The 27,528-nt window shown below is 46.5% G+C and overlaps 1 protein-coding gene across 6 annotated transcripts in view; it reads right to left on the bottom strand.

Annotated features, from left to right (window-relative positions):
* Smim17 (small integral membrane protein 17) overlaps positions 1-27,528 on the bottom strand; it is a 32,835-nt gene extending 5,307 nt beyond the window's left edge. Inside the window, exons 1-5 of one of the 6 annotated variants that reach the window (XM_013124959.3) lie at positions 27,334-27,528; positions 24,962-25,118; positions 22,757-23,333; positions 5,574-5,811; positions 4,299-4,375 (exon numbers count right to left, since the gene is read on the bottom strand). In XM_013124959.3, the coding sequence (XP_012980413.1) occupies positions 4,299-4,375; positions 5,574-5,715 (219 nt within the window). In that variant the 5' untranslated portion in view covers positions 5,716-5,811; positions 22,757-23,333; positions 24,962-25,118; positions 27,334-27,528. Of the gene's footprint in view, positions 1-4,298; positions 4,376-5,573; positions 5,812-13,202; positions 13,395-22,405; positions 23,334-24,961; positions 25,119-25,307; positions 25,958-27,020; positions 27,236-27,333 lie in introns of those variants that run through there. The other 5 variants (XM_040734032.1, XM_005085648.4, XR_005872500.1 and 2 more) reach the window with 5 other exon arrangements.

The raw sequence follows: 27,528 nt of genomic DNA, 5'->3' as shown, positions 1-27,528 counted from the left end.
ATGATGTGACAGATGTTGATGATCCCTCATGGAAGGCCTCATCCTCCCTGGGGAGTGGATGGAGGGTGGGATGGGGGTGGTCAGTGGAGGGTATGGGAGGATGGGAGGGAGAGGGAACTGGGATTGATATATAAAATAAGATTGTTTCTAATTTAAATTTTAAAATTATAGAAAAAAAGAATGACCCTTGAACTTCCTATTTTCTGCCTCTACTTCCTAAGTGCTGGAATTCCAGACTTATGGTGTGCTGGACATCAAACCCAGAGTTTCCATGGGAGATGGAAGGTAGCTAGATGAAGGGGATGGGTGAACGAGTAGGTGGATGGATGATGGATGGATGGATGGATGGATGGATGGATGGATGGATGGATGATGGACGGATTGACTATGAGTGCAGAGCGATGGATGGTGTCTGCATAGAGGGAGATGCACATATATGGATGATGGATGGATGGATGGATGGATGGATGGATGGATGGATGGATGATGGATGGATGGATGATGGATGGATGATGGATGATGGATGGATGATGGATGGATGATGGATGGATGATGGATAGATGATGGATGATGGATGGATGATGGATGATGGATGATGGATGATGGATGGATGATGGATGGATGATGGATGGATGATGGATGGATGATGGATGGATGATGGATGGATGATGGATGGATGGATGGATGATGGATGGATGGATGATGGATGGATGATGGATGATGGATGGATGATGGATGGATGATGGATGGATGATGGATAGATGATGGATGATGGATGATGGATGATGGATGGATGATGGATGGATGATGGATGGATGATGGATGGATGATGGATGGATGATGGATGGATGATGGATGGATGGATGGATGATGGATGGATGATGGATGGATGGATGGATGATGGATGGATGGATGATGGATGGATGATGGATGATGGATGGATGATGGATGGATGGATGGATGATGGATGGATGATGGATGGATGGATGGATGATGGATGGATGGATGATGGATGGATGATGGATGATGGATGATGGATGATGGATGATGGATGGATGGATGATGGATGATGGATGATGGATGATGGATGGATGATGGATGGATGATGGATGATGGATGGATGATGGATGGATGATGGATGGATGATGGATGGATGGATGGATGATGGATGGATGGATGATGGATGGATGATGGATGATAGATGGATGATGGATGGATGATGGATGGATGATGGATAGATGATGGATGATGGATGATGGATGATGGATGGATGATGGATGATGGATGGATGATGGATGGATGATGGATGGATGATGGATGGATGATGGATGGATGATGGATGGATGATGGATGGATGGATGGATGATGGATGGATGGATGATGGATGGATGATGGATGATGGATGGATGATGGATGGATGATGGATGGATGATGGATAGATGATGGATGATGGATGATGGATGATGGATGGATGATGGATGATAGATGGATGATAGATGGATGATGGATGGATGATGGATGGATGATGGATGGATGATGGGTGGATGGATGGATGATGGATGGATGATGGATGGATGGATGGATGATGGATGGATGATGGATGGATGATGGATGGATGGATGGATGATGGATGGATGGATGATGGATGGATGATGGATGATGGATGGATGATGGATGGATGATGGATGGATGATGGATAGATGATGGATGATAGATGATGGATGATGGATGGATGATGGATGATGGATGGATGATAGATGGATGATGGATGGATGATGGATGGATGATGGATGGATGATGGATGATGGATGGATGATGGATGGATGATGGATGGATGATGGATAGATGATGGATGATGGATGGATGATGGATGATGGATGATGGATGGATGATGGATGAATGGATGGATGATGGATGGATGATAGATGGATGATGGATGGATGATGGATGGATGATGGATGGATGGATGGATGATGGATGGATGGATGATGGATGGATGATGGATGATGGATGGATGATGGATGGATGATGGATGAATGATGGATAGATGATGGATGATGGATGATGGATGATGGATGGATGATGGATGATGGATGGATGATGGATGGATGATGGATGGATGATGGATGGATGATGGATGGATGGATGGATGATGGATGGATGATGGATGGATGGATGGATGATGGATGGATGGATGATGGATGGATGATGGATGATGGATGGATGATGGATGGATGGATGGATGATGGATGGATGATGGATGGATGGATGGATGATGGATGGATGGATGATGGATGGATGATGGATGATGGATGATGGATGATGGATGATGGATGGATGGATGATGGATGATGGATGATGGATGATGGATGGATGATGGATGGATGATGGATGATGGATGGATGATGGATGATGGATGGATGGATGGATGATGGATGGATGGATGATGGATGGATGATGGATGATGGATGATGGATGATGGATGGATGGATGATGGATGATGGATGATGGATGGATGATGGATGGATGATGGATGGATGGATGATGGATGGATGATGGATGGATGATGGATGATGGATGATGGATGGATGGATGATGGATGGATGATGGATGATGGATGATGGATGATGGATGATGGATGGATGATGGATGATGGATGATGGATGGATGATGGATGATGGATGGATGATGGATGGATGATGGATGATGGATGATGGATGGATGATGGATGATGGATGGATGATGGATGATGGATGATGGATGGTGATGGATGGATGATGGATGATGGATGATGGATGGATGATGGATGGATGATGGATGGATGGATGGATGATGGATGGATGATGGATGGATGGATGGATGATGGATGGATGGATGATGGATGGATGGATGATGGATGGATGGATGATGGATGATGGATGGATGATGGATGGATGATGGATGATGGATGATGGATGGATGGATGATGGATGGATGATGGATGATGGATGATGGATGATGGATGATGGATGGATGATGGATGATGGATGATGGATGGATGATGGATGATGGATGGATGATGGATGGATGATGGATGATGGATGATGGATGGATGATGGATGATGGATGGATGATGGATGATGGATGATGGATGGTGATGGATGGATGATGGATGATGGATGGATGATGGATGATGATGATGGATGATGATGGATGGATGATGGATGATGGATGGATGATGGATGATGGATGATGATGGATGGATGATGGATGATGGATGATGGATGGATGATGGATGATGATGATGGATGATGATGGATGGATGATGGATGATGGATGGATGATGGATGATGGATGGATGATGGACGGATTGACTATGAGTGCAGAGCGATGGATGGTGTCTGCATAGAGGGAGATGCACATATATGGATGATGGATGGATGGATGGATGGATGATGGATGATGGATGATGGATGATGGATGATGGATGGATGATGGATGGATGATGGATGATGATGGATGATGATGGATGGATGATGGATGATGGATGATGGATGGATGATGGATGATGGATGATGGATGGATGATGGATGATGATGATGGATGATGATGGATGGATGATGGATGATGGATGGATGATGGATGATGGATGGATGATGGACGGATTGACTATGAGTGCAGAGCGATGGATGGTGTCTGCATAGAGGGAGATGCACATATATGGATGATGGATGGATGGATGGATGGATGATGGATGATGGATGATGGATGATGGATGGATGATGGATGATGGATGGATGATGGATGATGATGGATGATGATGGATGGATGATGGATGATGGATGATGGATGGATGATGGATGATGGATGATGGATGGATGGATGGATGATGGATGATGGATGATGATGGATGATGATGGATGATGATGGATGGATGATGGATGATGGATGGATGATGATGGATGATGGATAGATGATGGATGATGATGGATGATGGATAGATGATGGATGGATGATGGATGATGAATGGATGAATGATGGATGATGGATGATGGATGATGGATGATGGATAGATGATGGATGATGGATGGATGATGGACGGATTGACTATGAGTGCAGAGCAATGGATGGTGTCTGCATAGAGAGAGATGCACACTTATCATTGGGGACCCTCCACTGTGTCTGATCACCACAGGAATGCGTCATATCTCCCACGAGAGAGCACTTGGAACCTCTGTGCAGTGAAGTCATTGCAGGCTGAGGAAGGAAAGGTGACAACTCACTGCTCATCAGGGTAACATGTGTGCTCCTACACATACCTGGGAGTCCTCTGACTCATCGTCTTCCTCTACTGAACTCCATTCCTGAGACAACCCAGTCTCTTGGGAGGACAGATCTGTGAAGTCAACGAAACAGAGAAAGGAGCTGCTAGTGAGCAACCAGGACACTTCAGCAAGGTTCCCCTTGCCTTCTCCATGCCTTATCTACTTACCCCATCCATTAGCTACCAATGACCAACATGTATAAACACACACACGTAATACACGCATACACACAGATATACACACAGATATATACAAACACATACATATACACATATATACATATAAACACACATACACAGATATATACATATATACATTTAAACATACACACACATACAAGTATATGTACATATATAGGTATATATACACATACACACACAAACACACATATACATATATACATACAAAGCAAACACACATATACAAACGTACACATAAAACACACATATACACATATATATGTATAATATACAAACACACAAGCACACGCATACAAACACATATATATACATACAAATACACATACACACATGCACATAAAACATACATATGTTTATACACATATAAACAAGCCCACATAGGTGTATATATACATATAAACACACACACATAAAGCACACATATGTATGTATATACATAAACACATACACACACATAAACACACAGATATACATGCATACATGCATGATTCATGTGGGGCCAATAACATGTCAGGCCCGAATTCAGATCCTGGGCCATCTGATGGGCTCCTCTGTTCACCTGTCAGAAGACACACGTTCCCTGGCCAGCTTCCAGCCAAAACCTGAGTGAGGGAGCCTGAGAGAAAGAGAGTCCAGGAGTCTCTCTACCTTCCGTGAGAGAAGCTTCCTGGGAAGAATTTTCCACACAGTTGCAACCTATGCATCCTCCTCCGTCCTACGAGGAATGAAGCTAGCAGAGACTGTTTTGTTTCACGTATCTCAGATTGGCCTGGAAATCTCCATCTAACCCAGGTTAGCCTCAGCCTGGTGAGTAATCCGTTCCACCCCAGCCTCGCAGCAATCACATGGTGACTCACAACCATCCACAGTGAGACCTAGCGCCCCCTTCTGGCCTGCAGGGATACATGCAGGCAGAAATAAATCTTTTGTTTTTTTTTTTTTTTAAGCTGTCCAATGCAACATTCCACTCACTCTCTGTTGACTCAGTGAGTGGCAGAATGGATGTTCAGCTTCTCCCTAAACTCTGCCGAGAGCATGTCCCTTGCCCACCCCCCACAGGACCACTCACCTTTCTCATCGCTGTCGCAGCTGGAGGCCCCGACCTCCACAGCCTCCCAGTCCTTGGGGAAGGTGGGGTGGCTTGGCTTCTCCCACGCCCGGCTGTCCCGAGGCAGCAGTCCCTGGGTCTGCTCAGTCCTGAGGCTCTGCATCTCCTCAGGAGGAGGTGACGCTTCCACGGCAAGCTTTGACTTCTCTGGTCCAGGGTCCTACGAGTTTCCTCGGGAACAGGACTCAAAACCTAAGGACTGATGGACATATAGTGAATGGTGCTAGGCATGGTGCCGATTGCTCGGGAGACAGGAGGGTGCTGAAGAGATGGTTCAGAGGTTAAAAATGACCTGTCACGGGAGGGCATGACTGCAGGAGCATGACGGGGAGAGCAGAGAACGGTGGATGCCAGAATTCATCTTACTTTCTCCTTTTCGTCTGGTCCAGAGCCCCACTGGACTAAATGCAGGTGCCTACAGTCAGGGTAGGTTTTTCCTAATCAGTTACGCCTGTCTGGAAACATCCTTATTAGACATGCCCACGGGGTTTCCATGGTGACTCCATTACATCATGGATGGTAATTTAGATGACAAGATTAACCACCATAGACGCAGATTCCTAGCAGCATGCCGGGAAACAAAAATATTTATTATCGGAAATCTATTCGGGCTGGGGATATAACGATACCAAATGCTTGTTGCTTGCTTTAGTGATTGCCAGATGGCGTAAGGAAATGGAAGAAGCCATCTGTCTGCCTGCCTGTCCATCTGTCTGTGACAAGGTCTCCTTAGACAACCCAGGCTAGCCCCTCAAGTGTCTCCGTAGCCCAGTCTTGACTCCAACTCACGGTACTCCCATCTCAGCTCATGAAGTGCTAAGATTACAAATGGGCGCCACCACGCCAGGCTCAACCATCTCTGTTTAAGCAGCTGGAGGAAAACTGGCAGCCGAGATGCGCTTTAAAACACGTTCGAGAAGACAGGCACCATATGATGTCACTTACACCTTGAGATCACTTTCGTGTTGAGATTGTCAGCTGTATCAGCTTGACACGGCCCAGAACCACCTGGGAATAGACTCTTAATGAGGGATGCTCTACACTGGGTTGTAGGCATGTCTGCAGGGGGCCATCTTAATTAAGTTAGGGGAAGCGGTAAGCCCCAGCCCACTGTGGGGGACACCATTCCCTAGGCAAGGGCGTGGACCTGCATAAGAGCGGGGAAACTGAGTCAAGCACAAGCAAGGAAGGGACCACACAATGCATTCATTTCTCTCCACTCTTGACCATAAATGTGACGGGACCAACTGTCTCAAGCTCCTGCCATTGTTATTTCCCTGTAACACGGGATTGTGAACTACAGTAAACTCTACCCTCCAATAAACTGCTTGCTGTCAAGATGTTTTGTTACAGTAACAAAATGAATCTAGAACATGCATGTAAACTAAAAATGCTGATTTCCTAGAAGGGTGTTATTATATTAGTACCAGGTACCTGGAGCCTGAAGGGAGGGGAAGACAGACTAAGAGAATGACAAAACAGGCTAAAGAGATTAGTTTCTCTGGGTGGTGGTGGTGGTGCACACCTTTAATCCCAGCACTCAGGAGGCAGAGGCAGGTGGATCTCTGAGTTCGAGGTCAGCCTGGTCTACAGAGTGAGTTCCAGGACAGCCTCCAAAGACACAGAGAAACTCAGTCTCAAAAAACAAACAAACAAAGAGTCCAGTTTTTCACTGAGAGAGATAATGTAGGGTAACTGTAGTTGCCAGAGGTTGTAAGCTGCCCAATGTGGTTTCTGAAGAATCAAACTTGGGTCCCCTGCAGGAGCAGGGTGGAAAACTGCTGAGCCATCTCTCCAGCCCACCATCCATTATTTTATCTCTTGAAGAAGTATGTCTCAAAGGCCTCTGACTCCACAATTCAATGCATAATTTTTCCAAGGCAGCTCATCTCTCTGTACCCGCAGTACATTCTCCTCCTAGATCCTCACTCCTGCTCAAGACCCCTCCATCCTTCCTGGAAGCTCCAACAATGCTATCTTTGTCTTGTCTCTGCCTCACACGCCATCCAATGCTTTTGTTAGAAAGCACCTTGCTCTCTGTCTGCTGCCCCAGACGTCAGCCTGGCTGAGATTTTTGTCCCCAGGATATAGAAGCTTTTGTCACAATCTCCCTGTCTCCTGGGATTCACCCAGCCCTTCATATTGCCCAACCCCTAAGCCTTCTCCCCAGTCCATGCATTAGCTTTGTGCTGGCAATATGGTTCCAGGCGTGAAGAAGCCTCTACCAAGCCTGATGCCCTGAGTTTGATCCCTGGGACCCACATGAAGACCCATAAGTTGTCTTCCAACCTCCGCGTGTGTACCATGTCCCCCTGTACCCACAAAAGTAAAGTTCCCACTAGCCTTGTCACTCCCTGTCCTGGTTGGTTACAATGATCTAGATTTTCAGTTATGGACAAAGCATTTTAGTTATGGATGTTAGTTAGTGTAACATCCAAAGAGGCACAGGCAAAGATGTTAGACTCACCCAGGAATTCCTGGAAGAAAAAAAGAAAAATGCTTGTTCTCAACAGGAATCAAAGAGAATGCCTCAGCTTACTGCCAATGTATCTGTTGTTTGTTTAGTTGGCTGGTTTTTAAATTTTCAGTGTGTGTGTGCTTGTGTATACACAATTCAATTCTTTCCTTTTACCATGGGATCCAGGAATGGAACTCAAGACACCAGGCTTGTGTGGCATGTGCCTTTACTCCCCAAGCCATATCGCCAGCCCTTGTTTTGTTTTAGACACTACCAAGTAGCTCAGGGTAGCCTTGAACTCACTAGACATCCCAGGCTGGCTTCAAACTCCTGCTCCTCTTGCCAGGGCCTCCTGGACACTGAGGTTGGGGGCATGAGATGCCACGCTCAGCAGCTGTGTTGCTAGCCTCTCTCCTGTTGGGGTGCCCCTTGGTTAGGGAGTGGCGAGCAGCTTCAGGGACCAATGGGACATCTCTAATCAGAACATGATCCGGTATTTGCTAATCTTCACTGTGTCTGTTTTCATAGTTATTCTCAATTAACTGTAAAAAGCATAAAAATGAAAAGAGACCGGCACTCCCCCTCCCACTGTGATATATCTCCCTGGGAAATTCTCAGAGGTAATTTTCTTTTCTTTTCTTCTTTGAGACAGGGTTTCTCTGCTTAGATTTTAAAAGCAAGCTGGCTCATGGGTGCTGGTGGGAGTGTCTGTTAGCCCAACAACCGTTTAGGAAAACCCCACCACACCATCTGCTAAGGCTAAACATATGCATACCCCCACAAGTGATGTTCCCGTCCTCTGCACCTACGGAAGACAGAGGGAAACTGTCCTGTGTCCATGTGTCTGTGGAAGCCACCACTCCTCTGTCTGTATTTAAAAAACAAAGCTGCTCAGGGGGCTGGTACATGATTCAATGGGTAGAGCATGAGGACTTGTGTTCCAATCTCATTGTAAAAAAGGGGAAAAATATTATATTTATTTTTAAAAAAAGAGTCCAGCCAGGACATCTGGTCGACTCACATCCAGGAGGAAGAAGAGAGCAGCAAAGTCCAGGTCTGAACATCTGGTCGACCTGCTGCATCCATGAGTAACCTCTTCCCTGGAGGAGCAGCAGAGACAAAATTCCAGGGGCCTGCTGGACAACCAAAGCAGCCAAAACAGTGAGCAGCCACCAGGCTGGGCAAAGAGACCCTGCCTCAAAATAAATAAGGTAAAGAGGAATCGAGGAAAGCACCCTTTGACCTTCACGAGTGCCGACATGGGCTGCTGCATGCACACACTTTATGGGTCACTGGAACTGGAGAGATGTCTCAGTGGTCACAAGCACTGGCTGCCTTTGCAGAGAACCCGGGTTCGGTTCCCAGCACAAACATCAGACAGCTCCCAACATTCTGTAACTCCAGCTCCAGAGGATCTGACATCTTCTGGCCTCTGAGAGTACTTACACGCTCACGCGCGCGTGCGCGCGCGCATACACACACACACACACACACACACACTATTACGCCTGGGGCTGGGCATGGAGCTCAGTTGGTAGAGCTCTTGCTTAGCACACACAAGCCCCTGGGATCAGTCCCCAGTCCCGCACCACGAACTGTGGTGGCACAGACGTCTGATCCCAACTCTCAGGGAGTGGATGTAAGAGGAGGATAAGTAAATCCGACTACATGGTGAGTTCAGTACAACAGCCTGAGCTGCACGAGACCCTGACTCAAAAGCAAATACTGACAACCTCTGGGTGAGGTCAAGAGCATCTGCAATGTCAGCATTCTGCTGGCCCAGATAGGATCTGAGGCTTGAGACCAGTTGAGACAACAAAGCATTACAACGTAGATGTCTGTCAACAAGATGAGTAAATAAATTATCATTCGCTTACACAGTGGAGATAGGTGTGGATTAGCTTAAATATGGATTTGCATGTGTATAAACTGTATGTGCCTACACATGTATGTATGCATGTACACAAATACACATTGTACATGTTTATAATTAAACATGTGAAGGGATGGGTTAGAACCGGTAGCAGGTAAAGCAAGCATTGAGCTAACAGTGTGCCCTTGAATGTAAGCTCTGCCCTGGCACTTACTGTTTCCTGGGACACGAAACCTCTCTGAGCTCCAGCTTGCTCATCCCTGAAAGACGCTGAGATAACAGCAGCCACCCGCAGAGGCATTTTGAGATGTCTGCAGGGACAGAAAACCTGCCGAATGGAGTGTAAGCGATACGTTCCTTCTCCTGGCACGGCCGGCTTGAAGCACCACCCTGCCTTCAAGGCTAACCTTAATTTAAATGTCACCCCCCCCAAAACGACTTGCCAGCCATGGGTGTTTGACTGGATGGGATGTTTCACAATAATTCTCAACAGAACTTCGGATCAGGCCCCTGCAGAGCCCTGAGAGCCTATGGATGAACTGAACGTCCCCCTCGATAGCTACTGATATCCTGGAGGTGAGCGGGCAGGACCAAACCGAGCAGCAGATCACGACAGTGCGGAGGACAGTAAGGCTGGGACTGGGGCAAGCAAGAACCTCCCTATGGTCAAGCAAGAACCTCCCTATGGCTCTCACTTCTGCAACTGAACGACAAAACGCAAATCCAGAGGACTGCTTCTGCATCACAAAGAAAAGAGCCAGCCACTGCACAGAAACAATAGAGCACCCAGGGTCGTATCTTTGCAAAGATCGGTTCAAGTGTCCTTTTGGGAGGAGTTGCCTTGCCCCTTCAGCCTGGCCAACACACAGGACGTGTGGCTGTCCCTTTCGATTTTTAAAAAATTATTTATTTTTATTTCATGTGCATTGGTATTTTGCCCTCACGTGTGTCTGTGTGTCGGGTCCCCTGGAACTTGAGTTAGACAGTTGTGAGCTGCCATGTAGGCACTGGGAATTGAACTCAGGTCCTCTGGGAGAGCAGCCAGTGCTCTTAACTGCTGAGCCATCTCTCCAGCCCCACTTTTGATTTCTTAGGAGACTGGAAAATTATATTTCAGATGACGCCTTTTGCACTTTTAAAATATTTAAATAAATTTGGTTTATTCTAATTAACTGTTCACAAATAAAAACATGCAGCTGGTTTAAGGAATCCACTCAAACTCGTGCCCAGCCCCCAACTCTGTACATCTCAGTGAAGTTCGTCTGTATAGAAACTGGCTATCCGGAAGCTTTTGGCTTCATTTAAGTAAGGGTTTTGCACTTACTACTCACAGCTAGCTGGTTAGTTACTTATGCTATGGTTTTTTACTACTTCAGTACCCAGAAAGCTGAATTCACTTATCCACCATGGGTTAGATATAAATAAATAAATAAATAATTTTTTAACTATGGAAAAGGTTAAAAAACCAGAAAGTGAAAAAAAGTAGTTTTGTACCATCTTCCTTACTCATGTCCTTTTGCCTACATTCCCTCCTTTCCTGTCACCTAATATTACCTCTATTTTGGTCTCCTTTCCTTTCCTTTTTATTTATTTCTGAGACAGGGTCTGTCATTTAAAATGTCCACAATTTCAAATGTTTAAAAAGGCGACACCCCATGAGCCAAACAGCGATGTCAGACCTAGGGTAGACCGTAAGGGCTGGGGTGTATGCTGTAGGGGGGCATTGTGAAAAGACAAGACTTCAGCATGGACAGACAATGGGCTAAGGATGTAGCTGGGCGGTAGACTGCTTGCCTAGCACTCAGCCCTGCATGAACCAGCCACCAGGATGCTCCTTTGCAACCCCAGCACTCAGGAGGCAGAGGCAGAGGGATCGGGTCAGGGCTGAGATACAAAACTGTGCCTGTGTGCGTGCGTGCGTGCGTGCCTGCGTGCGTGCGTGTGTGTGCGTGCGTGTGTGTGTCTGTGTCTGTGTATGGGAAAGTGTTGGAGCATCCTCAGAATTGGGTTTTCTTTATTGCTTTACTTTCAATATGAAGCAGGATTAATCGCAGATTTAGGCTGAGAAGCAGGGAGCTAGAGAAGAAAACACAGGTTTGGGGTGGGGAGAGCTCAGTGGGTAAAAAGCACTTGCTGCCAAGCCTGACCACGAGTTCAATTCCCAGGAGAATCAGCTCCCACAATTTGTCCTCTGGACTCTGTGTCCCACACAAGACAATGTAAATTTAAAGAAGGAAGGAGGGAAGGAGGGAGAGAGGGAGGAAGGAAGGAAGGAAGGAAGGAAGGAAGGAAGGAAGGAAGGAAGGAAGGAAGGAAGGAAGGAAGGAAGGAAGGGCAGGAGTCGGTGACACAGGGAGAAACCTGGGGGAGGGATTAGAAGACCCAGCAGGTTCAGGTTCAGTGAATGAAAGGGAAGAGGGAGGGAAGCAGGACCCAGGGGATTTACATCTCACACTCCCTGAGGCTCATGGTGAGTTAGAAGATGTATCACCCGCTGAAGCGAGAAAGGATAAGAGGCAGTGATCTTCATAATAATAGTGATGATGATGATGATTATTACAGTAAGTAACAGAGGCGCTTTTTCCTGAGATGAATATGATTTTCAAGCCCTGCGGAGTAGTTACGGTTATGGCTCCATTGCACAGATGGGCAAGCATCGCCATCGCAGCCTCAGAGCTCAGGAGAGTCGGGCTGCCCCTTAAACCCCGGCACCTGTGGGACTTCACAACCTATGCCCCTGGCCTGTTGCAGGATACACCCCACCGAGCCCAGGGCAGACACAACGCACATGTGCTCAGGTGCACACGCGGCCAGGTCCCCAGGTGCAACCAGCCCAACACGGAGACCGAGGACCCTCCCCCAGCCCCCGGGAGATGATGAGCACGTGCACACATCTACCAGGGAACACAGCCACCTGAGTGCAAGCTCCCTGCAGGGTCCCTTCTCCCTGGCTGCTGAAATTCGTGTGCGATGTGCAGGCAACGGATAAGCAGATCAGGTTTAGCAGTAAATAAAAACGGACCCAACCTGGTTAGACCCCCGCCTCCTTTCCCGCCGTCTCCTTCCACGTGGCTTTCGGGACGCCCCCTTCCCAGACCCCAGACCAAGAGCAGCTGTGCTGCGAACCCGCCCACCCCGGACCCACGCATGGACACGCATGCACAGTCACACACGAATGCGCCTCCCCGGATCACTGCCCACGCCCCCAGCCCAATCTCCAGCCCCCGTCCCGCCCGCGGGGGTCCCTCTAAGGACTCACCCTCCCCAACCAGACTCTGCCAGGCACTGCAGAGCCGGAGCGGCAAGGACAGCCGCTGCGCAGACGCGGAGGCTGCGGGTGGGAGGTGGGAGGTGTGGGGAAGAGAAGGAGGTGGCCTTCTCTCTTCCTCCTCCTCCGGGAGCCTGCGTTTGAAAGAACTGGAGACAGATTGGAGAGGCCACAGAGACCGCGGGCCTGTGGTGTGGTTGCAGGAGACCGGATGCAGTGTAGGCCCCGAGGGTCTGGCCAAAATGGGGCGCGCCCCCCCATGCCCAGTTAAGGAGAAATGAAGTTATGTCACAGTACTGCGTGCTAGCTTACTTATACAGCCCAGGATCCCCTGTTCACAGTGAATCGGGCCCTCCTGAGTCAGTTAACAGTGAAGACAGTCCCCACAGACACGCCCACAAATTAATATGTTCCAGATAAGTGGTTTCTCAATCTGCAGGTCGCTACCGCTCCCATTCAGAGACTAGGAAGTCATTCATTGCCTTCTGATGTGTGCCCCTGATGACTGCCCCTCCCAGGCAGCAGAGGACAGTGCCCTTGTAAAATAATGGGTCACAAAACCGAACCAAAAGTCATGAGCCTGGTAACTGCTGGGCATGGGGTAAGGTTTGATAGGCACAGGAAGGAGGTAAGAGAGGGCAAGGGGAGAGAGTAGTAGACTATATTGTATACACGTACGAAATTGTCAAAAGGTCAAAATTAGTCAATATTTTTTAAACTACACGGCAATTTTACCAATATTACTTACATTGATTGTTCTATCATTGTTGGGAGACACTCTGTGTTTTGAAAATTAGGAGGTAAGTCCCCAAGCCATTCCACGGACAGCTCGAATGTGACCTGAAGAGAACTGAATTGCAAAGCGAAACACTCCATTCAGTTCTCACATCTCCTTTAGTGTCAAGAGGTTAGCATAAGGACCGGCAAGGGGAGGAGAGCAGTTCGCGACGTCATGAGGAGCTGACACGCTGGGTCCCCGGATGCAGATCCAAGCATGTACTAGTGGAAAACTTAAGTATTGGCTAGGGCTGGAGAGATGGCTCAGAGGTTAAGAGCACTGACTGTTTTTCCAAAGGTTCTTGAGTTCAAATCCCAGCAACCACATGGTGGCTCACAACCATCTGTAGGGAGATCTGGTGCCCTCTTCCGGCCTGCAGGCATCCATGCAGACAGAACACTGTATACATAATAAATACATCTTTTTATCAATAGCTGGACTTCAGTTTCTTTGCCTGAAAAAAAAACTGGGGACAAGAATAGTTCCTGCCTTGGAGGGTTAAATGAATTAGTACTCATTTCTCATGCAGAGTGAGTGCTTGATAAAGCACTTCATCAGGGGCCAGCGAGATGGCTCAGTGGGAAAAAGGAGATTGCTGTTAAAACCCAAGTTCGATCCCCAGGACACACAGGATAAAAAAAATCCTTGACCTCCATACATGCACCATGGCACATGTGCGCACACGCGTGTGTACACACACACACACTACCCCCTCTCTCTCTAAATTAATTAACAAGCAAACAAGTTTCCATCAAGTTATCACTATTTTAATTTTTTTCTTTGGATGTGTGGTGTATGTATGCCTGTGTAGGTGTAGAGGGAGGAGCCATGTAACACCATAATACTACTTATTCCACTTATTTTTCATTTTGGTTTCTCCTGAGACAAGGCCTCATCTAGCCCAAGCTGGCCTCGAACTTGCTATAAACCGAAGGTGAACTTGAACTACCGTCCTGCCTTCACCTCCCAAAAGCTGGGGATTACAGTCGGGTGTCACCATTTCTAACTTACTTAGCATTCTTATTTTATATTAATTCGTTTTCCTAAAACCTTTTCAGAAGTGTGGTGACGTGAATAAGATTGGTCCCTATGCTTACATATTTGAATGCTTAGGGAGGGGCATTTGGAGGTGTGGCCTTGTTGGAGGAAGTATGCCACTCGGGAAGGCTTTGAGGTTTCAGATGCTCAAACCAGGCCCCAGCTCTCTCTGTGCATCTGTCTCTGTCTCTCCTCTCCCTACTGCCTGTCAATCCAGATGGAGAACTCTAGGCTCCTTCTCTAGCACCAAGACTGTCTGTGTACCACCATGCTTCCTGCCATGACTATAGTGGACTAAACCTCTAAGTCTGTGAGCCAGCCCCACTTAAAGGCTTACTTTAAAAGAGATGCTGTGGCCATGGTGTCTCTTCACAGCAGTAGAAACTCTAAGACGTTTATTTATTTATTTATTTGCTTGCTTCAGTTCTGGAGGCCTGAGATACAGTGGTCATGGAGATGACAGATGTGGATATATTCAGGATACACCATGGAGCCGAGAGAGGTCTGGCAGGCATGTGGTTCTGGGGTATAAACACAAGGGACGAATCTAGGAATATCTGGGCTGTGAGCCTGAGCAACTGAGTGCTGGGTAGTGCGTTCAGTGACATCGGGGTTTTTGTTTTGTTTGCAGGGAAATTTCCTTCTGTGGCATAAACATACAGCTGAACTTCTGTGGGTATGGTCCAGTCATCCTGGGAGGGTGCAAATATCTCCAACCAGAAACTCTACAACTGGGTGATTGGGAGAGTAAGCTCAGGAGGGTGCTCAAAAAAAAAAATGCTGCAAAAATGGCCTTTGGTGATGGAAGTCCCCTTGGATCAGCCTGCAGTGCTAATCCAGTGGAATATGCGCTGTCTGCTCTGCTGAACTATTTGCAGGTGCCCCTGGTTCTAACGCTTTCGGGAAGTGGGAGGCAAAAGTCAGCTCCCACTGAACCGTTGCTGTCCTCTAGTGTGGAACAAACTAAAACCCTTTGGAGGAGCTGTCCGCGGTTCTGTTCTCGAGCAGGCTCGAGGGTTAAAGGACGCTGTCCCGGGTGCTGACCCACAGACAAGCACGAGATCAAACGGCTGCTGTTAGGGCTGTGCGCCGTCCGCGGTGCTGAAGCACAGAGCCGTGCGCGAGGAACTAAACCGCTTGCTAAAGCCGTGCGCTGTCCGCGGTGCTGACTCATGGCGCCCGGAACTGGCCCTAACCTCAACGGCACGGCCTGACTTTGGTGCTGATTTTATACAGTATTACAGAGAGGCTTCCTTATCCGCCCATTCAGAAACCTTAAGTCACTACCTGTACAGGAGAAACCCCTTCTGTTGCTTGGAAACACAGCTCACTGGGGACCGTGGAGAGCGTGGGACAGAAGCTAATTAAGACAAAAACTGCAGTCACTTCAAAGAAACACCTTTAGTTCTCAGGACGGCAGGGCCTTGCTACACCCTCAGTAAGATTTGTTAACAGATTCTAAATATTTCCTTAGAGAACATGCGGAAAGGGAAACAGAGGAGGAAGACCCATGTTGAGGCTGCCGATTACCTTAAGTGTCATGGGGGTGGAAAGTGCCCTCATGAGTTTAGTGGGGTTTTTTGTTTTTATGCGGTGGGGTCACAGGAAAGGTGCCGTTTCTGGGAGTTAAGGGAGCGGCTCGATATGCAAAGAACTCCCCACGCAAGTGTGAGGACTGTTATTCAGATTCCCAGCACCCACGTGAATGCCAAGTGACATGGGAGCCTGCCTGAATTCCCAGTGGTGTGAGCTCTGGGTTCAGTCTGAGACCCTGCCTTGCTACACAAAGGTGGAGAGTGCTTGAGGGAGATCTAACACCAACCTCGGTCCTTCACACACGTGAACCTTTACACATATATGCATCCATGCAGTCAAACATGCACACATACAATACAGACCTATGTGTTCAAAAAAAGAGACAGAGATGTGGTGGTTAATTTATAGAGGTACATCATGACTACACATTACTACCAACATTTGAAAACAGGAGCTTGAGTGGTATGCTTTTTAATTTAAAAAATGCTTCAGGTAGCTATGCTTTAAAAGATAACCAAAACTATTTTGTAAAGTGACTTTGTTATCATTTGCACTGCCCCTGATGAGAAGACACAGACCCACTATTTTCTGTCAGAATTAGTTTTGAGTTATGTGCGTTTTGAGTTGTGCAGGCTCTTTAAGAAGTCACTGCAATAAAAATCCACCCACACACTGAAAGCTGATGAATGAAGGAATACATTCCTGAATGAACAGGATTGGATCGGATCACCAGGAGTGGCCCTGAGGAGTGCTCCAGCAGCAAAGATACAAGGAACCCTCGTCTTAAATGCCCCCAGAGAGCAGAACCCACTTGTAATGCAGCATTAACGCTTTTGAATTATTTTTTTACTTGTATTGAAGAGGGCAGCTTGAGGGTTGGTTCTCTTCTTCCACTATGTGGGTCCTAGGGATTGAACTCAAGTCGCCAAGACTGGCAGCGAAGTGTCTTTACCTGCTGAGCCATCTCACCGTCCATTGAAGCACTTCCTTCTCCTGACTGACCCATCAATCAAACGGCTGAGGGCCACTACTTTCTCATCTCCAGAATGAGGAACTGGACGGGCAGGAGGGTCAAACAGAACTCGCTCAGAATCTTCTTCCTCTTACTTCTTCTCCAACCAATTTTCAAATGTGCACGGCTTGTCACATCTTCTCCACACAATGGGTCTCTGGCCATGAGGTGTTTAAAGTCCTCCTGTACCCCATACCTCCACACAGCTGACGTTGGTAGCACTGTATTCTGCTTCCTCCTGCAAGCTTTTAACAATTGCAGCAATTCTCCAAGTACTATCACGGTTAGGGACACTTATTAAAATATTACTCAGGATATTAACTCTAGGCCACAGACTCTCTGGGTCACACCACCAGGAATCACAGAATAATAGCAAGAATCCCAAGGTGACAGGAACTTAAAAGACACGTCACATCCACAGACAAGAGCAGGCAAGACTGACAGCAAACATCCCTACTGTCCCGTTCACTTTCTCCAGATTTAAGCAGGTAGGACCCAAGCTCAGAAAATGGTGCTGCCCACGGTGGCTAGGAATTTCCACATCAATTAATGCGATCAGTCCCCCAGGCTGGCCTGTGTATGACAGCTCCTCATTGATAACGTCCTCCCAGGAGATTCAAGATTGTATCAAGTTGATAAAAGCTATCCCACATACCTTTGTACACTTTGTGAAGAATGCTGATTCAAATGGATAACATAGTTGTATATATAAAACCAGCATTGTTACATGTGCTGTCTTCATCCCAGCCCTGAAATGTTCCTTTGGATATCACAGACTACATTGTTACATGTGCTGTCTTCAGTCTCGTCTTTGTCTACCGGACACTATTATCTGGTGGTCACATCAATTACAAGGAACCAGTGTTATCGTCTGGGCTGCCTGTAATGCTTCCTTTACTCACAGATGCAGCACCGTCAGTTTTCCTTGCTCTTCAGCATTTAAGGCTCTCACTAGTGTGAAAGCACCAATCTGTCTTTCTAGAGAGGGAAGTGTCCCAGTGATGTCTGGTCAGCCCATCTCTTCCCTACTGCAATGGGAAAATCTGACATTCAGCCGAGGAAACCTGGACACTCCCCGCACACTAAGTAACACCGTCGACACCAGAGATGACTCGGGCTGGTGAGACGACTCAACAGGTTAGGGTGTCTTAAGGCCTGACTAACCTGAGGTAGATGCCCAGATCTCACAAAGTGGCAGTAGAGCAACTCAGGAGAGTTACCCTCCCACTTTCCACACTGTTGTGTCACACATACATTTTTATGCATGCACATACTCATTCATACATACACATCACACACACGCACACGCACACACACCCAAAATGCAAATGAAACTTACCCACTCTTGGATAACTGCCAGGACAAGGTACTACTTAGATGAAAATATTCTTTTTTTTTTTTTTTTTTTTTTTTTTTTTTTGATTTTCGAGGCAGGGTTTCTCCGGGGCTTTTGGAGGCTGTCCTGGAACTAGCTCTTGTAGACCAGGCTGGCCTCGAACTCACAGAGATCCGCCTGCCTCTGCCTCCCGAGTGCTGGGATTAAAGGCGTGTGCCACCAGCGCCCGGCTCTAGATGAAAATATTCTTAAATTGACTGTAGAAATGGTTGCACAGCTCTTGTGAATACACTAAGAGCCACTGAATTGCATGCACACTCTTTAAAAAAATTTCAAGATTTATTTATTTTATGTATGAGTGTCCTATCTGCATGTACTTCTTTATGACAGAAGAGGGCACTGGAACCCACTAGAGATGATTGTGAGCCTCCGTGTGGGTGCTGGGAATTGAACTCAGGACCTTTAGAAGAGCAGCCACTGCTCTTAACCGATGAGCCGTCTCCACCCTGAATTGCACGCTTGCTAAGTGGAGCCCTATGCTCCTTTTCACATTTGATAGCAACACAGAGTGTATGGTGAGCAGGGGCTTATATGAAATTACATGGTATGTGAATTAGATCTCAACAATCATACACATAAATCCAAAATATAAAAAATACATCCTGCCTTCCTTTTTGTTTCTTTAATTTTGTTTTTTCCAGACACGGTTTCTCCATGTAGCCCTGGCTCTCCTGGAACTCTCTCTGTACGCCAGGCTGGCCTCAGACTCACAGAGATCCGCCTGCCTCTGCCTCCCGAGTGCTGGGATTAAAGGCGTGCGCCACCACAGCAATCCAAGAAAATGTGTACTTCAACAGATAGCTAACATTCATTTAGCACTAGGTATACACCCAGCATCGTGTAGTAAGCCTTTAAAATGTGTCTCTTTTTCAAAGAAAGTATTTTAAATGGAAATGAAACACGGTCACATGTTTTTAACAGATAAAACTGGGTATAGTGCTAAAAAGCACTTGAGGCACAAGGTGAACGACAGTTTCACATTATCACAGAAACACAGCTGTGTCTTGCACTATCATGATACAGCATGGACTGAAAAAAGGCATTTCAAAGACTGAAAATAGGGCTTGGGGCATGGGAATGAGAAAGGGATGCCTGACGGCTCTTCAGCATTTACATTCGTGAGGTTTCTCTCCAGTATGGACCAGATGTGGAGGTAGGTGTGCCAGCTGGCTGAAGACTGTACTGCACTGCTTACATTGGTAATGCTTCTCCCCAGTACGAATTCTCTGGTGTTGGATGAGTGTTCTGACTGAATGCCCTCCCATAACCAGCACATTCACAGGACTTTTCACCTGAGTGTATTCTCTGATGCTGAGCGAGATGGGCACTCTGGCTGAAGGCTTTCCCACACTCAGTACATTCACAGGGTTCCTCCCCGGTATGAATTCTCTGCTGAGGAGTTAGGATTGCTATTTTGTTAAACGTTTTTCTAAAAGTCGTTACGTTTTATCTGTTTTTCTCCAAGGTCTTGTTTGTATTTTTTCATAATTGAATGTACTTTCTTTTCTGTACCAAAAGTGTATATTCCCTCCTCCATGGGGGGAAAATATCTGTTAGATAAGATAATGAATCCATATGGAAATCTGTCCCAGACTTGGTAGTGGTTTCTTTTCACAATAAAGGTATGTATATGAGTGATCGTCTCATGTCTAAAATATGTTTTCTGACTGACTCGATTTCAAACAAGTTTTTTGATTTTTCAAGGCAGAGTTTCTCTGTGGCTTTGGAGGCTCTCCTGGAATTAGCGATTGTAGACTAGGCTGGTCTCGAACTCAGAGATCCGCCTGCCTCTGCCTCCCGAGTGCTGGGATTAAAGGAGTGTGCCACCACTGCCAGGCTTCAAACAACTTTTTATATTTCCAGTTTTTACCTAATGGGGAACATTGCAGAGCATACTTTGTAAGTATTTTCACAATTATTGTGTAGGAAATTTTCCCTTCATAATGTTCCAGGCAGTGGTGGCACTTGCCTTTAATCCCATCATTCCAAAGGCAGAGGCAGGCGGATCTCTGTGAGTTCAAGGCCAGCCTGCTCTACAAAGTGAGTTCCAGAACAGCAGGACTGTTACACAGAGAAACCCTGTCTTAAAAAAAAAAAACAATAAATACATGAATAAATATCCTGATTTAGACATAATTCTTTAGTCAGCCACATGTACTCCTGGTCTGAAAGATATTGACAGACATTTCCTTTAATAAATGCTAGGAAGGAACCCTGCACATCAAGTGATTATTGAAGCCCAGAAGAGGTCTGTGTTTTTTACTATTTCTTAAATAAAATGAGATGCCACAACCATCCATGCATACCAGGAATAAACCACCACTGGCCGTAATGTCAATATTATATACAGTCTTTTCTTTGTACCAATATTTGTAGGTGGAATTTTTCTGCAACTTACATTTTTGGTGGTTTTGGTAAACTGTTATCAAATAACAAGCTGTATTCCTGAACAACTATTTTAGAAGCTCTCCTTTTCATTTTACTTAAAAATGTTTTTTGAACCTTTATGTGTATGAGTGTCTTCTCTGCACATACATATATGTACCCCATGTGTGCCTGGTACCTGAAGAGGCCAGAAGAGTACATCAGAACTGGAGTTAGTGTGCGCCACCAAATGGACGCTGGGAACCTAACTCAGGTCCCCTGCAGGAGCAACAAGTCTCTCTGACTATAACTTTCTTTCTTACTACTTACCCCAAATTTCAGCGTAAATAATAATGTGCAGGATATTTTTCCTTAAAGGTTCTATGGATTGACTGGTGAAACGAGACTGTGACTTTTTCTCTTTTTGGGGTGGCAGTTCATAAACAACTTTCTGTACTGCTTTTTGTCCTATCTCTTATATTATCAGTCATGTTCATCTACACCTCTGTGTTCTCCTAAAATACCACCCAATCAACTCGATTTTCAGATTCATGACAGAGAGCTGAGGAAAACAGATTCATGTTGCTCTACTTCATTTATTTGGATGGGGGGTCATTGGGGGATCATTGGCCTTGAATAGGTTAACCCACGCCCTAGACCTTCATATGATTCTCTTTTGTTATTGTAGTTTTTCGAGACAGGGTTTCTCTGTGTAGCTCTGGAGCCTGTCCTGGCACTCACTATGTAGACCAGGCTGGCCTCGAACTCTACCTCCCAAGCTCTGAGATTAAATGTGTGTGCTGACACCGCCTGGCTTTCATGTGATTCTTTTAAGTCCTTTATGTTTGTGGCTTTACATATTTTCTCTTATTTGTCCTGTTTATGTTTTATTCCTTTTCTTAAAGACATACACATTGAATTTTATTAGAGCTCTAGATTTCCAACCCATTCACTCCTACTTTGATCTCTGGAAATGCCAATGATTATTTACAACTTATTTTGGCTTGGATTAGATGCTTACTTATCCTGTTTTTCTATTGCTGTGATAAAACACTCCAACCAAATGCAACTTAGGAGGGAAAAGAATTTATTTCTGCTTATACTTCCCGGTCACAGTCTACCACTGAGGGAAATCGGGACAAGAACCCAAGCAGGAAGTGAAATAGAAACCGGGGAAGAATACTGCCTCCTCGCTCGCCCTCTGATGGGAACTACGAAAACATCGATGGACACAAGTTAACAAACAAACTTTGGTATGTGTAGGAACTACATAAAGGTAAATGTGGTAGGTTACACCAGTGGAGAAGAAACCGCTACAACGGCCGACATCAATCTGGGAGAATCTAAGAGGAATCTCCCCACAAGCAGCAAAGAGAAGAAACTCTCAAGTGTAACTTCTCCAGCTATAATCATGCGCTCACCTGGGCACGGACCTCCGGACACCTGTCTATCACCCACGGCTCCTTCTCTCGCTGCAGTAACGGGACCACATCTGGCTTAAAAATGCAAAGACCTGTATGTAAGATGTGAAAGTCGGCAGTGAAGTTTGTAAGCAAGAGCTACGGTTGGTCTGAATCAGCCAGCGGCTCTCAACCTTCCTGACGCTGCGACCCCTGTCACATAGTTCCTCATGTTGTGGTAACCCCCACCCCAGCCATCAAACTGTCTTCGTTGCTACTTCCTAAGTGTAATTTTGCCACTGTTATGAATCTTAATGTAAAATACCCGTGCTTTCCGATGCTCTAAGGCAACCCCGTGAAAGGCTCATTAGATCCTCCACTAAGAGGTCATGTGACCTGAAGGTTGAGAACCAGCAGTCTTGAAGGGGGACAGTGCTGGAAGACGGAAAAGGCCTGAGGAGATACTGAGTCACAGTAAGTGCCAGTGCTACCCTTACCCACGGCCACCAAGTTCCTGCAGTCGCCCAGCATCGCCTTCGTACAAACTCCTCCGGGCAAGACTCAGCCGTCCATACTCATCTGTGAAAGTCACTAAGCCCTAAAACAACACAAGCAAAGTCTTAGCTCAGGTCTGTGGGCTCACCCCCTTTTAATCCCAGCACTCTGGAGGCAGAGGCAGGAGGATCTCTGTAAGTGCGGGGCCACCCTGGTCGGCAGAGCAAGTTCCATGAGAGCCAGGGCTACACAGAGGAACCCTGTGTCAAAAAATAAAAAATAAACAAATAAGAAGAATGTGTGCAAGAAACTGCACCAAACTGAGTGACCTAGGTGAGATACGCACTATACGGTGCTGCCTGCTTATGCTGTACATACTTTTGAAATGGAAAAATACTTCATTCCAGATACAGCCCAGGGAACCCAAGTCCTTTCTAGCACTTTCCCCCTCAGCAGTGAGTCTAACTGAGCTGCTATATCCTTCACAAAGATCCCTCACCAAGGACGCCAGGAGACAAAATAAAATGAATGAACCCTGACCCCCTAGTTGATGGAGTTTTTTTTTTGGTTTTTTTTTTTTTGGTTTTTTACGAGACAGGGTTTCTCTGTATTGTTTTGGAGGCTGTCGGTCTAGCCCAGCCTCGAACTCACAGAGATCCGCCTGCCTCTGCCTCCCGAGTGCTGGGATTAAAGGCGTGCGCCACCAACGCCCGGCTAGGAGTAGAGCCTTCTAAAGGAAGTGCATTTCGCGGGGGACAAGCGTTGAAAGTGTGCAGCCTTGTGCCATTTCCGGCACCCTCTGTGCACTCCCTATGTGCGGCTGGCACGCGCCACTTCCGGCGCCCTCTGTGCACTCCCTATGTGCGGCTGGCACGCGCCATTTCCGGCGCACTCTGTGCACTCCCTATGTGCGGCTGGCACGCGCCACTTCAGTGCCCTGCTCTTGCCTCTTTCTCCCACGCCTCCCTGCCATGATGGACTCGCTCCTCTAGAACCATCAGCCAAAATAAACCCTTTCTTCCATAAGTTGCTTTTTGGTATTTTATCACAGCAACAAAAAGAAACTAATACAGACTTCATGCCACATTGTATGGACTGTCTTGACCTACACTAGCTTAGAGGAAGGGACATTTTTTAAATTTTTTTTTATTTATTATGTATACAGTGTTCTGCCTGCATGCATGCCTGCAGGTAGGAAGAGGACACCAGATCTCATTACAGATGGTTATGAGGCGCCATGTGGTTGCTGGGAATTGAATTCAGGACCTCTGGAAGACCAACTAGTGTTCTTAACCCCTGAGCCACCTCTCCAGCCCGGGACATTATTTTCTAATTCACCACTGTATCATATAGTTGATCAGTGGCCCTTCCCCACTACCCCACAGTGAGTTTCCTCTTCCGGAAGCACTGACCCTGCTATATAAATGCTTGGTGCCTCGCCATATTTCTAATAGACTATCACTCTCAGAGTTCCCCCAGAGATGATTCTTCTACCTTCCGAGGCCCATGAGAGGACTGAACACAAAGAGCTGGTTTAGGTACCGTCTTTCTCAGATGAGGGGGCAATTAGTGGATTGTTGAGTCCATCCCCATGGCTCCATCATTCGTGAGTAACAGAGGAAATAGGAAACAAGTCCCAAGCTTCTAGTCTTAAGTAACTTTCAAAGGGAAACGAACATCACCAAACCCTTAAGACTTCACTTCAGTGAGAGGGAATATTAGCTCACTCACCAGGGATACGGCTTTAACCAACTCGATTCCTTCCTGCCCCTTTCACTCCTTCCTGGATCTTCATTTGTAGAAGGACTTCACCTTGAAAGCATACAACTGAGGGATGAGAAATAAGTTGTGGAGACCCAAGTTGCAAAAATACAACTCAGAAACACACCTACAACACAGAGAGAGACAGACAGAGAAACAAACAAACACAAGTTGAACACAACCAACCAATCTTGCAACATTTCCCCCAGCCAAACCCATTCATTAACAGAGATGGATAGGGTGTGTTGCACACTTAGTATTTGTTTTCTGATTTTTAAAAATACTTTCTATGTATTTTGGCTACATGTCTGCGTACCACATGAATGCCTGGTCCACGAAGGCCAGAAAAGGGCATTGGATTCCCTGGGACTGGAGTTACAGACTGTTGTGAGTCACCATGTGGTTGCTGGGAATTGAACTCAGGTCCTCTGGAAGAGCATCCAGTGCTCTTAACTGAGCCACCTCTCCAGCCCGTGAAGGAACCTCTTAGTAACATATCTTCAGTAGCAGGAATTAATTACTGTATCTTCGTTGCCTCTTTCTAGACTCTTAGTTTACTAAAAATGGTAGTCCAGATAGTCACTGCAAAAATAGCAATCATTAGTGTGGAAAAGTAGATATTTGGGCTAATTTGCTGTAAGCCTAAATGCCAACTCCGTGGCTCCAGAAAGACTGGATTAATTATCTTTCTGCTTTTAAGATTTATTTTTTTATTGGACTGGAGGGATAGCTCAGCCGTTAAAGGCTAGCTTCACAACTAAAAAGATAACATTTATTTTTATTTTATGTGTATGGTGGCTTCCTGCACATATGTGTACTGCGTGCATGCATGGTGCCTGAGGAGACAGAAGAAGACATAAGATCCCTGGAACTGAAAATATAAATGGTTGTGAGCTGCCATGTCGTTGCTGGGAACTGAACTCAGGACCTCTAGAAAAGCAGCCAGTGCTTTTAAACTCTGAGCCATCTCTCCAGTCCCTTTAATACTTTTTTATTTGTTTTGTTTTATTGTTTTTTTTTTTGAGAGAGGGCCTCTCTGTGTAGCCCTATCTGTCCTAGAACTAGCTCTTGTAGGCCAGGCTGGCCTCGAACTCACCGAGCTCCTCCTGCCTCTGCCTCCTGAGTGCCAGAATTAAAGGCGTGCGCCACCACCACAACCACCACCACCACCACCACCACCACCACCACCACCACCCAGCTTAATACTTTTTAAATCTCCATTATCTGTCAAAGAAAGTAGGGAGTAACATCACCATTTTACATGTCAAACCTCTGGGAAGACTTCTTCACAAATCCAACAGCCTATAAGTAATGAAAAATAGTCACCACACTAGTGTGCCTGACCCCAGTACTCTTTATTCAAGTAGACACCAAAAAAACATACTTCCCTGTGAAACTAGTCAAGGTTTGATGAGGTAAATTCCTGCAGAAGCCGTGTTCCCCAAAGGAACAGCCCTTGAGGATGTCAGAGAATTGTCACGAGACCCAGCTCTCAATTTGCTCTTTGAAAAATAAGTTTTGATGAAGTCCCTTGTTACATGCTCTGATGTGTACCTTTAATTATGAAGGGGAAAGTAGCTGAATTAATTCTGGACTTCCTTTTTTAAAGTGTTTATTTATTTCACTCTATGTGTATGTATGTGAACCTGAGTGCGTGTATGTGCACCACATGTGTGCAGGAGCCCAAGGTTGTCTGAAGAGGACATTGGAGCTCCCAGAAGTGAAGTTACAGATGGTTGGGAGCCACCATGTGAGCGCTGGGAATTGAACCTGGGTCTTCTGCATGAGTAGCAAGTGCCCTTAACTGCCGATACATCTCTTCAGCGCCTGATTCTGACTTCTTTAATACAGATCCCACGGGCTTCTCAAAAGATTATTATAATAAAAATGAACCGAATGTGGCAGGGACCACGGCAAGTACGTATGAGTCTATTTAATCCTTATGATGTACATGATATTAGAATTCTGTCATTAAAAAACAAATTCATAGAGCGGGGGTTTGTGAGTCTGAACTCTTGATGTTACTTACCCATCTGGATCAACTGTCCAACAGTGTTAAAAATATCAGCCTTAGACACTTACTGAGGGGCATTCGTGGCAGCCAGAAAACAGGAGGCCCCTGGGAGCATCATTCCCTGGCTCTGAACCCGGCCTCTCCCACTTCCCAGGGACAGGGTCCCACAGTGCCCCGCCCACCTCGCCTCCCGTTTCCGGTCAGTCCCCCGTTCCCACTCTCACACCACACGCGTGTCAGACCCACGGATGCCAGACCACCCTCGCGCCGACCTGAACACCACTCCGGCAGCCTTCCCAGATCAGGTCTAGCCTCACCCCGAACTCACCAACAACTCCACCCGAGACTCCCGGGTCTCAGGGGCGGCAGCGACACTGACTTCCGGTTTCTACCGGAGGTGGTCGTGCGGTTCTCCGCAATGGCAACTGGGATATGTAGTCCTCGTCGGACAAGAGTAGGAGGAGCTGTCCCAGGATGCAGAAGACTGGTCACCGCTCTCTGTTCCCTAATTGCTGTCCCCCGA

Source organism: Mesocricetus auratus, unplaced genomic scaffold, assembly GCF_017639785.1.
Source record: "Mesocricetus auratus isolate SY011 unplaced genomic scaffold, BCM_Maur_2.0 Super-Scaffold_100037, whole genome shotgun sequence".
Classification (NCBI taxonomy): Eukaryota; Metazoa; Chordata; class Mammalia; order Rodentia; family Cricetidae; genus Mesocricetus; species Mesocricetus auratus.
The sequence above is the reverse complement of the archived record's forward strand: the minus strand, read 5'-3'. Positions and strand labels throughout refer to the sequence as shown.